This window comes from Numenius arquata, chromosome Z, assembly GCF_964106895.1.
Source record: "Numenius arquata chromosome Z, bNumArq3.hap1.1, whole genome shotgun sequence".
NCBI lineage: Eukaryota > Metazoa > Chordata > Aves > Charadriiformes > Scolopacidae > Numenius > Numenius arquata.
In genome coordinates, this window is record NC_133616.1 from 44,041,148 (window position 1) to 44,060,936 (window position 19,789).

Consider the following 19,789-nt stretch of genomic DNA (forward strand, 5'->3'; position numbering starts at 1 on the left):
CACTTCCCTAACATGTGAAAAACAAGTAAGCAACAAGACCCAAGTATAATATTTCTTAGGTGTATTTAATCCTAGTAACATGCAAGATTTTGCATGTAAAAGGTCGAGATTTTCTTATTTCGTCTAGACAAATGTGGTCCTGAACTACCATCTGTACTTGCCACCAGGGAATAGGCAGCAATCTCATGTAGTGTGCTCCCATCTCCCTGATATTTCCAGCCACCTGACAGCAAAGGCACCAATCAATACAGCAAAAAAGAAAATATGTTTTCACTATGGCGGCCATAGCAACACGTGCATTCTGATCAATGTTTTTTGAGGTAGTGCACTGGTTGTCATAGTGAATCCCTATGCTGCAGAATGCCATAGCAACAAGAAAATGTTTTGATATTTTTTTTCCTCTCTAAAACCATTATGAAGTAGTTCTGAGCTAAAAAGTAAACTGTTTTTCACCAGTCTGTTTTTCTGAATATTCCCAGGTTTCAGATTTCGAGCTCCACAAGGCAAACCAGAAGCATGTAATACAATATTGTATTAATTGAAGTACTTCCATTGGCTCCTATGGAATTTAAAACCAGCTGGAAATCAGAATAAAATCCAACAAAACAAATTTTCATCTTATTTGCACTGGTGTAAGTGTATGGTAACTCCAGCTTCAGTGAAGATCCCCAAAGTTTAGACTGATGTAAACAAGAGGAGAATTTGATTCAGCCTCTCAAACATGGAAGTTTTGTAACCTGGCACTTGTTTTTATGTTTGATATCCACAGCTTAGGATAGCAGCAGACGTACTTACTCTGTGGGCATCTTTGCAGAGCCGGGGATGGTGCCACACGGGTGAATTGTGCCCACAAACTCCAAACTTGGGGCCTCACACCAGCTGCCCACCTGTGCCCCTGGATGCCAAGCAGGGCTCTGTGCTCTGCATGCCACGCATCTCACAGGGGCAAAGCGCTCCCCTTGCTCTGCACCAATGCACTAGGCACAGATTTGTCTTCTACCATTGCTGGTGGGGCTGAGGCTCCCAGCTGTACGCTACTGCTGAGCAACATGCTTAAGTGACTTTAAAGCTACCTGTATCTAGTTGAAATTTGCAGGTCTGTTAGCAATCCACAGACAAAATCTGGGAACCATGGATTTATAGCACTGTACGGTGGGAAGCAGTCTGACCACTGCACAGCAAATACTATTTCAGTCTGTAGAAGAAAAGAATTGGTATTCATATTCTGTCTCTTTAGCAAGTTGTCTCTCTCTACTCATGTCATTTGTGAGAAAGAAGTGATACCTGCTTTGGAGAACACTTACTTGCTGAATTACCTCTAAACAGGCACCAACCTCCTTGATCAAGATGTAGCCTGCATACCTCTACCTCTGTGGGCAGAAGGAGGGGGACTGAGGCACACAGTGGCTAGTCTCTGCTTGGGGTGCTTCACTGAGGAGCTGCTGAGGAGCACCACATGTTAGCAGCTCAGTTCACATGCAGCCATTGTTACGAGAATCATAGAATTGTTTAGGTTGGAATGGACCTTTAAGATCATCGAGTCCAACCATTAACCTAACACTGTCAAGTCCACCACTAAACCATGTCCCTCAGCACCATGGCTACACATCTTTCAAATACCGCCAGCGATGGCAATTCCACCACTTCCCTGGGCAGCCTGTTCCAATGCTTGACAACCCTTTCAGTGAAGATGTTTTCTAATATCCAATCTAAACCTCCCTTGGTGCAACTTGAGGCCATTTCCTCTTGTCCTATTGCTTGTTACTTGGGAGAAGAGACCGACCCCCCACCTCACTACAACCTCCTTTCAGGTAGTTGTAGAGTGTAGAGAGACTGCTTTTCTCCAAGCTAAACAACACCAGGCAACACCAGTTGCCTCAGCCGCTCCTCATAAGACTTGTGCTCTAGACCCTTCACCAGCTTTGCTGCCCTTCTGTGGACACGTTCCAGCATCGTAGCATCCACCTTCTAGTGAGAGGCCCAAAACTGAACACAGTATTTGAGGTGGGGCCTCACCAGGGCTGAGTACAGGGGAACAATCACTTTCATAGTCCTGCTGGCCACGCTATTTCTGATGCAGGCCAGGATGCTGTTGGCCTTCTTGGCCACCTGGGCACGCTGCTGGCTCATATTCAGGTGGCTGTTGACCAACACCCCCCAGATCCTTTTCCATCAGGCAGCTTTACAGCCACTCTTCCCCAAGCCTGTAGCGCTGCATGGGGTGGTTGTGACCCAAGAGCAGGACCTGGCACTGAGTTCCAGTTCTGGGCTCCCCAGCTCAAGAAGGACAAGGAACTGTTGGAGAGGGTACAGCAAAGGGCTAAAAAGATGATTAGGGGCCTGGAGCATCTATCTTAAGAGGAGAGGCTGAGGAACTTGGGTCTTTTTAGTCTGGAGAAGGGAAGGCTGAGGGAGGATCTGATCAACGCCTATAAATAGTTCAAGGGTGGGTGTCAGGAGGACAGGGCCAGTCTTTTTTCAGTGGTGGCCAGTGACAGGACAAGGGGTAATGGGCATGAACTTGAACATAAGAAGTTCCACCTAAACATGAGGAGGAACTTTACTTTGAAGGTGGCAGAGCGCTGGAACAGGCTTCCCGGAGAGGTGCTGGAGTCTCCATCTCTGGAGATGTTCAAAACCTGCCCGCGCATATTCCTGTGAAACCTGCTCTACGTGGACTTGCTGTGGCAGGGGGGTTGGACTAGATGATCTCCAGAGGTCCTTTCCAACCCCACATCACTCTGTGACTCTGTGTGGTTCTTGAACTGGGGAGCCCAGAACTGGACACAGTACTCCAGATGCAGCCTTACCAGGGCAGAGTAGAGGGGGAGGATGACCTCCCTCGACCTGCTGGCCACACTCTTCTTCACACTCTGTCCCCTCATCCAGGTTGCTGATGAATATATTGAACAAGACTGGACTCAGTACTGATGCCTGGGGAACACTGCCAGCTACAGGCCTCTAACTGGACTCTGCACCAACTCCAATTTGTAATGGGAGAAGAGGTCTGCAGAAAGAGGGATCTTGCATTTGTCACAGTTTAATTTATGAGTAATTTCAAGCAAGTCAGAGGAACTGGGCTGGTAAGAGATAGAAAATAAAGGTTTGGGTAGATGTTCATACTTGTTGTGTAAAAGGAATTTTTTTATTACTTTTCCACCAACGAATATGACTCTTATATATGATCTATCTCCCCCCCAAAATTAAGGCTTAATCCAAGCGCAATGCAAAGCAGGTTCAGCCAGCAGTTGGCAACATCCTTTCCAGGAACTCAGGCTGTAGTTTCGTCCAGGGAAGATATTCTGTGAATCATTTACACTGGGGAAGGAATGAAAACAGAAATCAGATATATTCCTTTTCTCTTATGGGAATATATACATATGTATATATATATATGTGTAGACATATATATGTATACACACATATATGCACAAACACACACACACACTTTCTCCAAAACAACTTTAAACGTGTTAAAATTTTAATGAGAAATGAAACAGAGAGAAACCTTTCCAAACACCAGCCATGTGCCATGACCAGATGTTCTCCCTTTTTATCAGGGTGATGCCCGTTTTTCTGTATAAATTCCTCATGCCTTGGGTATATATCTTCCTATTTAATTGAAATAGTTGGGGGTTTCACTTCACTATTCAAGGCTTTTGCATCTTTGAAGCATTTGCTCAACATTGATTCTGGTGAAAACAGAGCAAGTTCTTGTCTTTGTAGCAACCTAGTAGAGTTAAAATTAGTGTAGTGAGGAAAAGTTTAAGTGATGAAGAAATATGAAAGAAGGAATGTACCCAATATCACAGATTATTTTTACTGTGCAAGAAAGTTTTTGACAATGGATCAATGTTGTGATGAAGTCATTTGGAACTTTAGGTTGCAAGAACAGAAATTCCTTGCAGTGATTTTCAGGCTCTCTGAACATTCAGGCTCTGATGTTCAGGCAGAAGTTGGTAATCTTGATATCAACATGAATAATTTCTATGAATTACATTTTTTGTGAATAGTCGAAATCTAAAAATGTTACCATAAAAATGAGGCCACCTTACATATCGTATATGTCCATATTCAAAGCTATATTTTTTGCCTGGGCATGGAAGAAAGAAATGTATGTGTCAAAAGAGTAATTCAGAAAAAAATATCATCTGAAGTTAGAATTGGAATTTGGATTCCTAACATGAGGAGTTAAACATCATAAGAAATTTCAAATTGCCACAAGTCTTGATACTAAGAAAAAGTAACAAGAACCTTTCTAAATACAAACAACATGTTTTAGTTAAGCAACGGAGCATGAAGGCAGATCCAGTGAAATCAAAACAAGTCTGAAAAACTCCTGTATTTGAGGATTTCATGGACAGAATTCTTGCAGGTTAGATTACAGCAACATCACTGTTACACTTATATTGCATGTTTTTGTTGTAGACAAATGCTCAGCTTCTTGCCATAATCTAAATACATAAGCCTTTGGTTCTTTGAGAGGTAGTGCTAAGTATGTCTGAATATATTCCTTATTTAATATCATTATTTCTTTCCTCTATATCTTGGATAGAGAATTATCAGATACAATTTACCTCAGAATATTTTTCTACTTCAAATATGTGTAAAGTTTTCCATGTAAGCAGGCACAATTACTATTATCTTCAGCCAGAGTCATAGACAGCAGAAGGAAAAGCTCCTGGCTTTTTTCAGCTAGAGTTATCCTCTGATACGACGTTAACATTATGTTAGTTCAAAAATTTGATTTATTTTTTGTTAATATTTGAGATAAGCCTGAACTAGACCATTGAATCTTTACATGACAATCTATCTCTAGCCTTTTGGGAAGCTCAGGTTTGGACAAAGATGCTCTGTTGTTTCTATTTGTGTTTTGCATGTAACAGAGGAATGCCCAAGAAAGGAAAATAATTCAGCAGCATTAAACTATTCATTTCTTTAAAAGATACAAGTTCATGGGAAGCAGGTGCCTAAGAAAAAAAGGCAAATACAAAAAGTAAAATTAGGCTTTTAGAGAATACGTGAGTTCCTAAATTATGCTGGCTGAAGGATAAACAGTTCCTCAATACCTGGTAAAGAGTTGTTGGCAGCATTCAACTAGCTTTGTGCTGTTGGCAGGGAAATCTGTGGAGTTGAAGACATTTCCTAATAAGATGTGGCAAGAAACTTCCAGACCAGGGGTAGTCAGCATTCCTGTGAAGTAAGTAACAATTTTCTTAATGAGTAACGAAGAGGAAGATAAGACTTGGGGATGTCAGTCTCTGGGCTATGGAACATTTTGGCTGATACAAAATCACCCCCTCAGTTGGTCCTGTGAAAGGTGCAATGTTAAAACCCTCAAACTGTGGGATTTTACAGAACTGGATTAAGGAATGACCACAAAGCTTTTTTCTTTTTTTTTTTTTTTTTGAATTTAGAAATTGAACTATGGTAACCCGATACACTTAAACTGCTTTGATTTTCTATCCCTTTTAATGCTACACGAAAGGTATGCTAATGGCTTACTGCTCAGCCAGTGTGCCTTCATTAACTAAAATTGAGCTATGCTGCATTTATAGCAGTGCAAGTAAATGCAGGACCTTTTCTTTTGCTTTAAAAGGAGATAGTTACGGCTTATTTATCTTTACTTTGCTAGATGTTCTCCAAAATTTTCTATAAGTAGTAATGTCAGCATTCATTGCAGTGATGGAGACACAAAAATATGAAAGTGGCAGTTCTTTCTTGTACATAGTGTTGTGGAACACAAACACATTTTTAATAAGTTCTTATCTTGACTGGGCTGTAGAAAATACTTGTCTCTTTTACCTTCTTCTGGGCATAAGGAAATCATTTGCCATGGCACAAGTGAGTGGAATGTAATTTTCTTTCCAAAACAGATTTTATTGTTTTGGAAAGATTTCTCAGTGGCTGCTCACGATTTTATTCTTAAAGCCAGGATTGTGAAATAAACTTTAGTAGGACTTCCTGACTCCTCAGTGTTCTATAACCTTCAGAAAATAGTGTGGCTTATCCTTAAAATGTGTGTGTTTCTGTTGCTCCAGTGAACACAAAGGGATAGGGCAGCTGTGGTAGAAACAGATACTGTTTTCAGCTACATAAAGCATGAAGATCTTTCTTCACTGGAGGAATACGAGTGCTTTAACCTTCATCATGCAATTCTGCATATCACATGCTTAGAAAGGAAAGCTAGGAAAGGGATCGTTAAATACTGGGGATAAATTTTACCTACTGAATCACATCAGGTCAATTAATTAATCTTTTGAATCATAATATTATGGTTTTTGTTTTGTTTTGCCTTGTGGCTGCTGCATTGTGTCTCTTTACTCAGCTTGAAGGTGAGAGTTTGAAAATAAGGATTTGTTGTTGAATCTCACCTCTGGACAGTTTCATTAACTTAAATACTCTGTGGGAATACTATCAGCCCAAAATATCGATTTAAAATTAAGGAAAAAAGGTGTTCAGCTTCCTCATCACTCCTCTGTTACATCCTCCTTTCATTCTACTTCTCCATAATTCTGCTCCATAATTACTTCTGTATTTCTGTAGCCAATGGTGTGGAGGAGGGATTGCAACTTGCATATATTTGCAATCTATAACTTGCTTTGTTTACGAGTCGTGTGTTACACACAGACCAACAACAAAAAAGACATAACACATGATGGAAGAAATAAAATAAATCTTTCCATATGCCAGTTTTCAGGGACCTTTGGTGGCATATTGACTTTTAATCCTGCCAAACCCGAAAATACTAGCGTTTTAGTGACAGGAGTTGCCCAGCTGTGCCTGTCGTGCCGACGCACTGCCGCCCTGTGGTAACGGGCTGTAAGAGACATCAAAAGGGTACGGTACCTGCCACACAGGCTGTCATGAAACAGGCGACAGTTCCCGCAATCATTGCTCTGAAAGCGCCACCAGCTATCTCTGATTTTTTTGAGGGAGCAATGCTTGCTAGGGAGAAAATTAAAGTGTGTGTCAAACATACATATATATATAAATATAAATAAGATGAACCTGCCAGCCCTCCCACCACCAGAGGGAATTCCCTCCCTGCAGTTCAAACCAGGAAAAACAAGGAGGAAAAAGTTTTAAGCAGACCATTTAAAGGCCTAGTTGACTCTTTCTGTTAAGAAGGTGGCTTGTGTATAAAATGGTGACTTCTGGTTGCTTTGGCAGTTTGCGTGTCTGTGCTGGCTGATGGCAGCTTTCAGATGCAAACCCCAGGCACAGCACCAGGGTCTGGCCCCACCTATGTGCCCTGCTCTTTGGTGCTGCAGAGCCCACCTGGGCTCCAGGGTAAACGCAGCTGCCAGCAGTTCTGGCCACTGGTTGAAAAACCAGATGGTTTTTCAATTTTTCTTTTTCCCTTGAGATCTGAAAAGTCTTTTTATTATTTTTTTTCCTTTCCAAGTAAGCCTACTCCAGATATACGAACCAACTTTGTCTTTCTAATCAGCAGGCTACAGAAATGGGTTGTTCCTCCTGAAGCCCGAGGGCTGTAGTAGCTCACACTCATGGTGTGACGGCTGGGTAGGGAGGCCTATCGGCAGGACCTGGTTTCCTCTTAAAGGGGAGCTCTTTAGCCCCTCTCCCAGGACCATCATGCCAAAGCCTGCGCCCTTCTGGGAGCCCTTCCATGCATGGTTGGGTTCTGGTTCTTAGCAGAACAGCTGCTCAGCCCCTAATGCTGCTAAGCTTCACCCACAGCCTGTTCGTTTGGGTGTTTTCTTTGGGATTTGGTTGCCAGATACATTGTCCATGAAAGGTGTTCTTACTCAGGCCTCCTATTACGAGTCCCAGGGAGGCGAAGTTGGCAAACCCACAAAGAGCATAGGTGGCAATGACTTCAGAACGAACCTGGAAAACAAACACACACCCCGTTGAGTGGTTTGAGGCACCTGGTGCTGACTTAGGTCTGAAAACATGGCATTGTTGCACAGGGCTTTGAGTACTGAAATCACTCTGTTTTGCCTGGTTGTTGCCCCAGTGTGCAGCTTTCAGCAAGGCAGGCTCATTCTCTTGCCGAAAGGTGCATGCTTTCATACCCACTGCCTGTATGAAGACTCACAAATCATGTGATGCTTTTATTTTTCATGTATACTGCTGTGCCAAGCTTGTTGAATTGAGCACTAGTAATTAAAGGACAAAAAATAATTCTTATCTTACTAGTGGTAATTTAGCTGCTGTTTTTTTGAAGGTATGGGTCAGGAACCTTTAACTCAGCTTGTTGTTCATAGCTGGACTGCCTCTATAACACTCAGTTGAAACCTCAAGTTTTGGTACATATCCCTTACTTCCTTGTCCCTGAACAAGCAGAGACTCCATGTGCGAAGCTGCTCTGTGGTGCTCAAGGAAGAAAAGGAAAATGTGTCTCAGAGAGAGTGGGTGCTTTGGTGTGATAACAGGCAGAGGGGTGTTATCATTTTGGAATCCCCATTAGTGTCTTATTTCCTTCCTGACTTCACACATCTTCCTCCCCTTGGCAACACCAGCTCAGTCTGGATCTCATACCAGAGACAAGGTTGAGTTGGCCTTTGCCCCCATGGAGGGACCCCTCACAGGACACAAAATGACTTTGGGTGAAATCAGGCTACAAACCTTGCAAACCTTGAGATAAATGCAGTTCAAACATTTTGGAAAAGGGGGCAAGATATCTCAGTAAATGGATTTTTGACCCCACAGCAGTTCTGAACTCCTATTTACTGAGTTTCAGGCCCAAGCGGAATATGCCTGAGTGAGTGTTCTAGTAGGTTTCCTGTTTATTAGAAGTTTCTCTGTTTCCATTTCTGTTTTATGAAAACAAATTTGTAGATATTTTCAGTCACTGCGCACATGCAGGAAAATGCTTTTCAAGTACACACTATACCTGCTTTTCCTAGAAATGGCTTTGTGTACTGTGATTTCCCTGCTTTCATTTGCACTTTCCTAGCTCTGAAAACAGGAAGCTTTGTTATTACTGACTCAGATGAGAGAGTTCAGAAGATTGCTTGTTTTCTCGCTTTTATTGAATATCTGTGCCTGGATGTATTAGGGAGTTCTGAAGCTGAACAGGAATTAAAAGTGGAAGTCAAGTGCACTCTCACCTGAACTGTTGTGCCATAATTAAAATGGTTACTGGCAATTTTTATGAGTGTTATGAATCCAATTGATTGTTATATCTCAGAGTTTTTTACCATGGAAGCTTTTACAGCTCTATACAGGTATTAGAAGTGAACATGGAAGTTCTGTATGACAACTTATTTAAAAAAAAAAAAAGGTGAAATACAGTTGATGGGATCTGAATTTTAAGGCTGACTTCCAGCTTAAAAAAACCCAAACCACTCATTCAGGAGTTCAGAGCCATATTCTGCTTGTAGAGCATAGCATGACTATAGCAGGGTAGATCAAAGGCCCGTTTAGCCCAGTATTCAATTTCCAGGAATTCCAGTAACACTGGTAATGGATGCTCAGGCAAGCGTGTGAGTATTTGATCAGACCACCTGGCTTTCTAACTCCACTTGTGTAATATGTTCTGGTAATAAGGAATGCAAGTGGTCAGGAACATGGTTTTGGTTTTGTATATAAGGGAGGTAACCACAGCATCACACCACATTAAATGAAGATTAAAAGATGTACAAAAGGATCCTTCCTAATTAAGGGTCCTCTACAATGACAATTTGTCTTGGTTTGAGGAAAAAAGGCCAGTGCAGGCCTAAAACTGGATATGATGGGTTTTGTCGCTTAGAATGAGGACAAACTCAGCATAGGCTCTGCATGTGGATGCCAGATGCGGGAGCAGTCATGGCTGCAAAGGTCAGCCTTGATCACTGCATGCTCATTTTGCTCCTGTGCACAGACCTAGGGTGCCCTTCGTATTGCCATTCTCTTGGTTTCTTCCCCAGTGAATTGTAGTGGGAATTATGTGTCCTGTTGGGTGAATCTGGGTGCATGTGTGAATTAGAGGTGAACCCAGGCTCTGGCTGGAAATTGTTACGCAAACTAACTTCCATTGGCAATTGAAACAAACTGGTTGGACTCAGTGAAGCAAGGGAGGTGTATGCCATGTAATACATGTTATGTATTATTGTCCTCTACAAAGAAGACAATAACCTCTAGCAGAGGTGTGCCAGTAATATCTAAAATGTTATCAGCTAAAGCTTGTTGGATGACTCTCTTGAAACTTAATGCTTGGCTAAACCTCTCTGGGCAGGAGGATCCTCCAGTTCTTGCCCAGGATTTTCGTGGGAGAGTATCTTATAGCCAAGTGCTAGCTAAGAGTGAGGTAAGAAAAACTCACCTTGGAGACAGCCTTGGTCTTCAGTGCAGTGTCCTGTGAGACATTGCATGTTCCCCAAAAATATGCCTTTCTTTTGCTATGTTTGTTTGAGATAGCTGTGGGATGACAGCCATGGCAGCCTCACAAAGCAATGCTGCATTTTCGTAATTGAACCCTGCTACTGAAAGACACACTTCAGAGTAATATGCCACCATCATCCCTTTGTGCCCATATTAAAAAATAAGTTGAGTTTCAGAAGAAAAGTACTAGATCTAATAAATGTGCAGAATAGAAAACATTACTTACAGTCATATACTGCTTCACACCATTCACGTACATGCTCCCACCCTTTTCTCGGTTGTGAATCAGTTTTGAGAGGCGCTCATAAGCCACAAATTCATTGAAGAAAGTTTTGTAACCTAGTAGTCCACCGACAATAAAGCTGTCTTCCCAGTCTATCCCCATCATGAAAGAGAATGGCATGAAGATATAAGCACAAATGTTCTGCAAAATACATAGACAAAGCAGGTCAAAAGGTATGGTTGGTCAAAGAAAAATGGCATGTGATAAATTCTCTAGACAAAATAAAGATGATTTTATTTCAGCAGAGGAAAATTGGCCTTGAATTCTTACTGCCAAGACATCAGGGAGACTAAGGGTTTATAATAGTAAGGTATGCTTCTGTGATTTTTAAAAGGCTAACCCAAAATCTAGGTGTAACAAAGTAATCAGGTATGTCCCTAATTTTACAGCTGAAGTCAAACAAAAGTTTCCATGCCTTTTTGCCCCCAACAATGGATTCAGATTGGACATAGTGCTTGAAGCAAAGAAGGAGGGTTGAGTTAAAAGACCTGATAGGAGAACTGAGAAGTCTAGTTCTTCTGCTGATTAAATCAACTGTGTTAATGAACATGCTTAATTACCAGGTTATTGGACTCCAACTGGAGTAAACAAAAGACAACTGGGGTAAACAAAGGACTTGTCTCTGCATAGAAGCTGTGCATCTGACATAATTAAAGCTGTACCTTTTTTCCTAGCATTAAAAGTTTTATGCAACCTAAAAAAAATCCTGTATCACAGTATGGCTTTTTTTTTATATGACAGAGAAAATAGCTCCAGCTGTGAAAGGGTTTGGTCCGATTGTCTTTAGTGAATGTAACTGAGCTGTTACTATTCCTGGTTTCTCTGCCCACAAAAGGTGAGAAGTTAGTGTCTCTCAAAGGGGATGGATGGCTGAATGAAACCTGTCTGTAGGTCTCAGGTCCTTATGGGTTATCTGTCCAAATCTTTCTCCATCCAGCAGTTATCAAAATACCAGCCCCTGCATGAGTGTGACTGAGGTATGTGTACTTGCACCTTTCCTCTGCAGTGGGTGTCTGTGCAGTGGGGTAATCTGTGGAACCTGTGCGGGGTAACATCTTAATATTGCTGAAGACACATCTGCTATGAGTGTCTCCTCACTTCTGCAGCACCTTTATCACTATGTTATATCTGTGTTTCACACGTCACTTTTATTAGGAACTTGCAAAACAAAACCCCCAAAACCATTGAGCCAAGACTATTGCATTGGGTCATAAATGATGTTAGACCCAGGTTAAAACAGAAGTCCTGTTTAAAACCTGTTTGCTCAGTTGAGTGACTTGGGTGCAGTTTAACAATTTAATTGTGTTGAGAACTGAGTGGTATTGATTAAGTGTGGGTTCCGAAGAGTGAGGCCTTGCCTCAGTGTCCTTACCTAAGTGAAGCTAGTGTGCATTAAGGACTTGATGGGGCTCTCTGAAGCTAAAGCCACTTTAGTGTTTAGCTGAAAGGGATGTTAGTGGCTTGGCAAGTGTGTAATTAATGGGAACATCTGCTGTGCTGCCAAGTCAGAGCAGGCAGATATCAGCATACAATGCTCTGTAAACATACTCTGCTGGTTAGCAAGACCACCACAGAGGGAAGCTATATATGGACCAATGGATAGAGAAATATTTACATGGCAACAACTTTCCTTTGGCTGTAAAGACATTATTCAAGAACATGCACATAAAAATATACATTATGCATGTATATATGTTGCATGAAGACCATACCTCAAAGTTCAGCTCTGGATAGTCAAACAGATTGCCCACCCAAGAGAGGGCTGAGTCAATGAAAGCCAGCAGGGCAAGGAAGGAGATGAGATTCACAGCAATGTTCGCCACCAGCAGGATGGAAGTAGAGGCACCTTGACTGGCTGCTTCCAGAAGGTTCTTTGATTCACTTTATCAATGAAAAGAAAACCAGAGTGTGAACATTTTTTAATTCAGGAACAAATTATAGAACTAAAAGTTACATGGGCTTGATTAGAAAACTACTACTGAAGCTGTCTGTTCCTTCATAGCGAAAATAATGATGAGGTGGAGTAGGTTTTTCCTCTCGATCCTTATGGAAACCACTTGGAAGGGTATGCTTTTGGTGCCCTGAGGATCAATTGTGGCACATTCAGGGTTGGGAGAGCTCAGGTTTAGGTCTCAGTACTGTGACTGCCTGTAGTATCACTGGGATGAGTAAGTGGGCACTGCTCTTCTTGCAGGTAGTGCTTGCAGAGATGCCCAGGCTGTTCAGGAACAGGTCTTTACAAGCCTTTGTGCTTTGCCTGTCATTCTCAAAGGAAATGAGTCTCCTTGTAGATGGACAAGAAGTTCACTGCTGTCATTGTTGAAATGATTGCTTCATCTTTGCTTTTGTATGTTTGCATTACAGATCTGTTACAAAGACAGGAACAGAGGAAATGGGAAAACCTCTTGGTGGCTCACCTCAGGTAGGCATTTCTCTCTTTCTTTGGAAGGTTTTTTGTCTGGCCCAGGTCCTTGGCATCTCTGTGCCTGTCCCAATGGGTAGTGATACCTCCATACATTGTAATGAGGCACACTGCACCTGAATTCACAAACTATTCATTTGGGATATATTGGTGTGCAATTAATTTATCGCTTGCACATCTACCATGTTCAACGACCCCTAAGGGTTATGTGTGAGAAGGTATTTTTCAAAATCTCATTTTTGCACGAGCATTACTATTAACTAGAGCCCAGATCAGCTTACCTTTTTACCATTTGTAGGCCACTCTTCAGAGTTACTGTAGGCTTTTCAGTTTCAGGCCAAAATAGTTTGGAGGTGGCTAATGCTGCTGGTGCTGACATGACAGAAGCAGTCAGTAGGTGGGAGGCGGAAACCTAGAATTCCAGGTGACAGAAAATATGCTGTGATAACCACATCATGCACAAACATGGAAAAAAGCAATTAAAATTGTGAGATGTTTGGATGATTTTTCTACAGGGGTTCATTAAAAAGTTCACATTGCTCATACAGAAAATAAGAGAATGAGCAACTGGAGAAAAGAGAAAGCCAACTGGAAACAGAAAAAGTTTACGTAGTGAAAAGTATGGAGTAATCTTTCCAAGAGGCAAACTGCTTCAGTCCTCTCTAGTGTCAAGCCAGAAGACAAGAGAAACCAGAAAAAGCCAGGTCCTTAATGTAGCTGGGCATAGCAATGGCAGAGCAGGTGAGAGCCAGCCTTGCAGTGCAGGGCACACCCTGTACGCCTTGCAGTGGGAGAAAATTGCTTTTGTCCCTTGAAATTGTGTTTAAAAGAAGTCTACGTGGCCTGACATAAACCTTCAACCTTGATTTCTGGCTTTGTGTTGCCAGTCTCTTAACAGACAAGATGTTTACTACCTGTATTTGTACAGATCACTAGAACCTCAGTTGCAAGACAACTCTTTAGGCTCATATGTCTAGCAACAGTTCCTGAACAACTTTTATCTATGTCACTGCCACAGAAGTGGGCAGGTTGATCAGTTAGCCTATTCCTCATGTTAGTTCATCTGACTGTAGGAAACTCTACAAATCACTCATTTCCTTGCAGCTATGGCAGAAAGTCTATTACTTAGGTAGCTGTTTTTACTACTTAACAATATCTTCAAGATCAGATCTTGGTATTCTTTTTACTGTCAGAAGACAGGGAATTTTTGCAGTTATTTCCTTCAGAAAAAAGAAAAAAAAAGAAAAAAAGAGAAACATGGGAATGATTCAGATATACTTCCAAAGCATTTTATCTGGGCTTCTATACTTACATGATTTTAGATAAACAGTATATTCTCCAGTTCTCTTTTCCTGTCTTACCCCAAAAGAAATATATGCTCCTAAGACACTTCCAGCAATAGTTGCGAATCCTGCTGTCATGATTGTGTGCAGTTCAGATTTGGTGAGGTATGGTAAGTAGGGCCGTACCATGAGAGGAGTCTCTGTCTGGAATTGAAAAACAACTACCAACTTAAGAACTTCCTAATAAACCCTTAGAGGTTTCTTTTATTAACAGGGCAGAAAATGAGTGGATGCATCACACTTTCTGAGGTGTCTTTGACTAATTAATCTTAGTGCTAATGAGAGCTGTGATTATTAATAGGTTGGGGGTTTTTTAGCCCAAGAAGGAAAACTGAACCAACATCTATCTTGTTTAAAGACAATTCTTGATGATTTACCAACTCCCCCAGAGGCCCAACAAAATTGCCAAGAAATCCTAATCCAGTTCTGAGCAAGTCAGGGATAGACACAGCTCTGAGTCATGGGTAAGGCCGTGCATCAAGTGAAACAAGCATACCAGCCACTATGGGCAGCTTAAAGCTCTCAGCCCCTCTGGCATGTGTGCGAGCACATGCAGAGGTACTAGTCTAAATCTTGAAGCACTATGATACAGTGATGCACCACTGCTATAGAACTGATATGCTAATGTCACTTTTGGGCTCAGATGCTACTTGGTGATCTTCCACGTTGCTTTGATGCCTGGGATAGATACTGCTGTAGCGTAGGTTTAATGAATTTCCCATTGAAGCAATCTGTTACGACTCTGCCCCGTGATTTTTTGTCTAAGGCTTGCACAGCCAGCCCTGTATCTTAGTTTTCTGCACTCTCTCTCCTGTTCTTGCCTGCCTTATGGGACCTGTTTTCATCGTACTTGCCTTTTCAGTTGAAAAAACACCTGATGCTGTTATTTCTTCATAGCCGTAGAGTACTCTGGTAGTGATTTTAAGGAAGATCTATCACATAGATTTATGCCTTACTTTCCATTGGGAAAACATATAGTTCCCAAAACCCACCCCATCGTGCATCACTGCTTATATATGAATGTACCGGAATACTGGAAATCAACCACCAGTCTCACTGTACTGGAGTCCTAGCTTCATATGAAATGATAATTTCTTTTTTATACACAGATGATTGCTGAACAGCAATTTTTCACAATATTCAGCAATCCGGTGCTAGCATATTTTTTTATGCTCCAACTCACCTGTCCCACAAATATGTTACCCGCAGCTACCAGAGACTCAACAGGAGTTGTCGCCATGAAAATTTGCATTATCCAACCAACCTAAAATTATTAAAAAAGAAAAAAAATAACACAACACATTGGTCTGCCTATTCCATGCACTTTTGGAATTAATCATGTCACTGTAAGAGTTCTGAGACACCTTACAATATTTCCTGAGTTAATGATTTCAGCTTCAAAATATGGCACATTCATTTAATAGTAGCATGTTGAAATATGCCAGAGGAGGAATAATTTAACAGAATTGAGAGTACCCCAGGCTCCTTCTGGGCACTAAATTGTTAAACTAAATTAAACAAAGCAGATATTTTGATGTGTCCTTAGTACTTATGTATCTGTCCAAAGGGATTTGGATCATATGAAGGGAAAAAAATGAGAAATATAGATTAAGGCTAAAAATGTCTTGTAGAAATTTTAGCATGCTATTTCAGCTTGGTGAGGTTTGTGGTGCTTATATAACAATCTTGTGAATGAGAAGGACAAAGGACTTTTTAAGGGTGTGTTCAAATAAGGTTTAACTACCACCATGCAGGAATATCTTTTCCCTCATATAAATTCATTGGGTGGACAGGGTAGAAAGTGGAATTTCTGTGGAAGTGCTTTTAGCTTAGTGGACTCTAGCACCGGACATAGGACCTGACAAAAATGAGCACTTAGAGCATGAGGTGAGGAACAACCCTCTGATCTTATTCTGGGGACCTGTGATAGGAAAGTATATGCAATTGCTACTGTAGTCCTTAGTAGAAAGCATAAATCCATCATCAGTGATTTAACCTCCCTCCTGCATTTTGGGTGCTGGGAAAAAGGCAGGCACAAAGGCAGATTTAAGCAAGTATGGCATCTGAGGAACGCTAGGCTAGCCAGGCAAATCTAACAATTACTATGACTTGTACAATAAACCAGGCTGGGAGGAGGAAAGCGTGCTATGTGGTGCCAATTAGGATTTTGCGGTTGTAACATTTGGAACTATTTCCAGGTTAAAAACAAACTACTTTTCATATGTTGACACAGCTTGGTCAGGGCTAATGCTACAGTTCAGCTCCATGTGTTCAAGAAAGGTCCCGTACTAGGCAAAGGAGTACCCACTGGCAAAAATTCATACCTTTCCAACGACCCACTGCATGAATCCAATGTGATAAAGCATAGACATTACGGTGCTGAAGAAAACCACAATTGGCAGGACCTGATTTGGAGACACAAAATCATTTAACACTTCTTAGGTGCTTTTTCTTTTCTTGATTCTGTAGGCCATTTAATTTTTGAAAAAGAGGCTCATGTGTTTGGAGATACGCTTAAAGGTAATGAAAACTCATCATTAAGTTTAGACTTATGCTGTAAAATTCTTAACCTTCTAGACTTGTTGGTGTTTGTGCTGGAATTAACAATTTTTTATGTATCTACATAGTTTTCTAACAGGATTGCAATAGTTTTGAAACTGCCTGGCTTAACATGATATGCATTAGTTTATAGCCAAGCCATGTTTAAGTCAGCTCAAACACTTACTGGGGAATGGCATCTACAAAGACTTGGATACGTACTTCTGTAGACTTTGAAAACCGTCAACAGAAATGTGTACAATGGGACTGTGGTGTAGAATTCAGAGCTCAACTTCTCTATGTCTGTGTTTAAAAAACACAGTTTAGACTGCGCTATAAGCAGAAGTTGAAGATTTTGATTGGGATTGTAGCTGACTTGATTTCACAGAATCAAGAGCAGTTCCTTAGAAAGCCCATACTGTGTAGCTGCCTTTTAATAACACACTATAGTAAAATCCTATTTTATTCTGTGCTATTTATAGCACTGATTATAATACCAATGTGGAGTATTCAAGCGCTCTGTAACTATATTCAGAGTCAGAATCTGCTTAAAAACAAATTCACGGGTATATACTTATTAAATACAAGAAGTGAATATAAGTCTCTTTCAGTGGAGACTGAAGGAAAAATGTTTTCCTTAAGCATACAATTTAAAAGAAATGCATGAATGCCTAACCCACTGTCTGATGGATTATTAGATGTATTGTTTCTTCATCCTAAAGTAAGAGTAAAACTAGTATCACTTGATTCTCAAGTGTATTAAATACACACGATCTCACCATTTCTATGCTAGTATACAACAGGAAGAAAAATCCCCCCAAAAGGTCCAAAATTAGGCAGACGGATTAGCTACAGTTAAAATAGTACCACTAATATGAGTGGCACTAGCTTTTATGTGTGATCAACTGAGGTCATAATGCATCATAAATAAAAGCAAGGAATAGAATGAAAAAGAACAAAACACTTTGTTAGTTCAGACCTTTTCGGTAATTAGAAGCTGTGCCTTTCTAGAGGAGAGTTAGTACTACCAGCAATTTTCAGAAAGGTTTGGAAACTCAATTCAGATGATCAGAACCTTTCACTGAAAGGAGAGAGTGCAATTCACAGATATCGTTGTGATCTTCAAGTTAATATGAGGCTGCTTTCTCTAGTTTGATTCCCTGATCCTTTTGGCCACCCTCTCAGGGTGATTTGCCATGCAGTGACAACAGAAAGTTTAGTAACACCTTTCTCCCCTGCCTTTTCTCTTCTGACATTTACCTTCCTTGCTCCTAAGAGTGTGCTAGCTGTAGAGCCATCTGGCTCCCAGCCGACTCCATACCCTGGCACAAGTAGGGACTGTGTGATGCCTGCAGGGAGATGGGTCTGGAGAGGCATTGGGCAGACAGGCAAAGGTCAACTCTCCGTACTGCATGGTAAAAACCATAAGTGAGTACTCTCCCATCTTTCACTCCAAACAGATCAGAGGAGATCTCAGGTGTTACTAGGGTTTGGTTTTAGCTGAAGGAGCAAGGAGACAATTTTCTGCCTATGCTGGGTGACAGCTGGCACCCTTTGGACTATTTCTTGTGCACATTCCTCTGAAAATACCTTAGATAACATTTAAAACATGCTTTTCCTTTTTTTTTTGTGGTAATAGGCATTTCTGGATGACACATTCATCTTTACAAAGCAGGGAGTTTGTTTTCCAGTTGTGATCATTTGTGCCTTGACTGCATGAAGAAGTTGAGGACTATTTTATAACTAAATCCTCCTGCGTAAATCCCTGGTGACTTAATGTGGTATCTATTATGTTATGTCTTCATCAGAAAAGCATAGTGACCATTTAATAGGTAAGTAATTGTAATGATTTTTCATGTCCAGGCTAGCTTTTTTCTATTGTTATCTATGTGATAAAATAATTTAGAAAATACTGGCAAATTATTACTTAAAAATAAGGAGAATGTAAATAAGGTACTTGCAACACGTAACATTGCAGCAGGTTTTCAATTGCCTTGTCTGCAGAGATAAACACAATGAAAAGCACTTTACATGAAACAACTAGTTCAACTGAAAAAAACCCAGAACTCTTTACCAAAAGGCTCCCCACAGTGTTAATACACTGAAGTGTTAAGTCAGTGGTTTTGAAACTTGCAAAAGAGGAGAGAACAGCCTCAGGAAAACTCCTTCTGTCCCATGTCTATATGGAGCAGCCACCTCCTCTCCACCAGTCCCAAGAGGAGTGTCACCTTTGTGCTGGGCTCTTGTGGGGTTGCATGTTGTGGGTGGGACAAGAGATAAAACTGACAACTGACAAAAAAGGAATGTCTTCTCCCACTCCTCATCCTCTCCCTTCCCCTCTTTGCAGTGCCAAAATCAGGGGATGGATGGCACGGGTTCAGTAACTTCAGAGGCCCTCTGAGGGCCTTAGGGCTTGAGCAGCAGGGCATGCATGTCCAGGCAACACCTTGATGGTGATGAGCTATGCAGGGGCATGGGAGAGAGAGGGGAAAGCTCTGGTGGTGCTCCAGGATCAAGCACCTGGTGAAGCACCCAGAGCGAAAAGGGAGCTCAGGCTGGGAGCAAGTCTGGACAGCATGAAAGGAGCCCAAGCCTTGCTGGAGCTGTGGGTACAGGATCTGGAGAGGTGAGGAGGGGAGTAGACCATGCAAACCTTTGTACTTGAGGAGGGCTAGGGGAGTGGGGGCAATAGGCATATGTATATGGAGGCAGGACTTAGTGAAAACGGAGACGTGGGATGATCCAAGGAGTCAGAACAGTTTCCTTCTATAACTATGGGGCTGTTCCACACCCTGTGTGTGTGTAAGAATATCTGCAGAGCAGGGAGAGGACATGATGGAACATCAGCCTTAATTGGCAGTGTTTCCTTTG

The 19,789-nt window shown here is 41.4% G+C and overlaps 1 protein-coding gene across 1 annotated transcript in view; it reads right to left on the reverse strand.

The window, feature by feature from the left end:
* Positions 1–3,203: 3,203 nt before the first annotated feature.
* Positions 3,204–19,789, reverse strand: part of SLC28A3 (solute carrier family 28 member 3) — a 43,887-nt gene continuing 27,301 nt past the window's right edge. The window contains exons 10-19 of the mRNA XM_074166364.1: positions 16,705–16,785; positions 15,564–15,644; positions 14,399–14,524; positions 13,319–13,449; positions 12,328–12,496; positions 10,559–10,756; positions 7,773–7,854; positions 6,850–6,948; positions 5,070–5,193; positions 3,204–3,318 (exon numbers count right to left, since the gene is read on the reverse strand). Coding sequence (XP_074022465.1) covers positions 3,204–3,318; positions 5,070–5,193; positions 6,850–6,948; positions 7,773–7,854; positions 10,559–10,756; positions 12,328–12,496; positions 13,319–13,449; positions 14,399–14,524; positions 15,564–15,644; positions 16,705–16,785 — 1,206 coding nt within the window. The remainder of the gene's footprint in view (positions 3,319–5,069; positions 5,194–6,849; positions 6,949–7,772; positions 7,855–10,558; positions 10,757–12,327; positions 12,497–13,318; positions 13,450–14,398; positions 14,525–15,563; positions 15,645–16,704; positions 16,786–19,789) is intronic.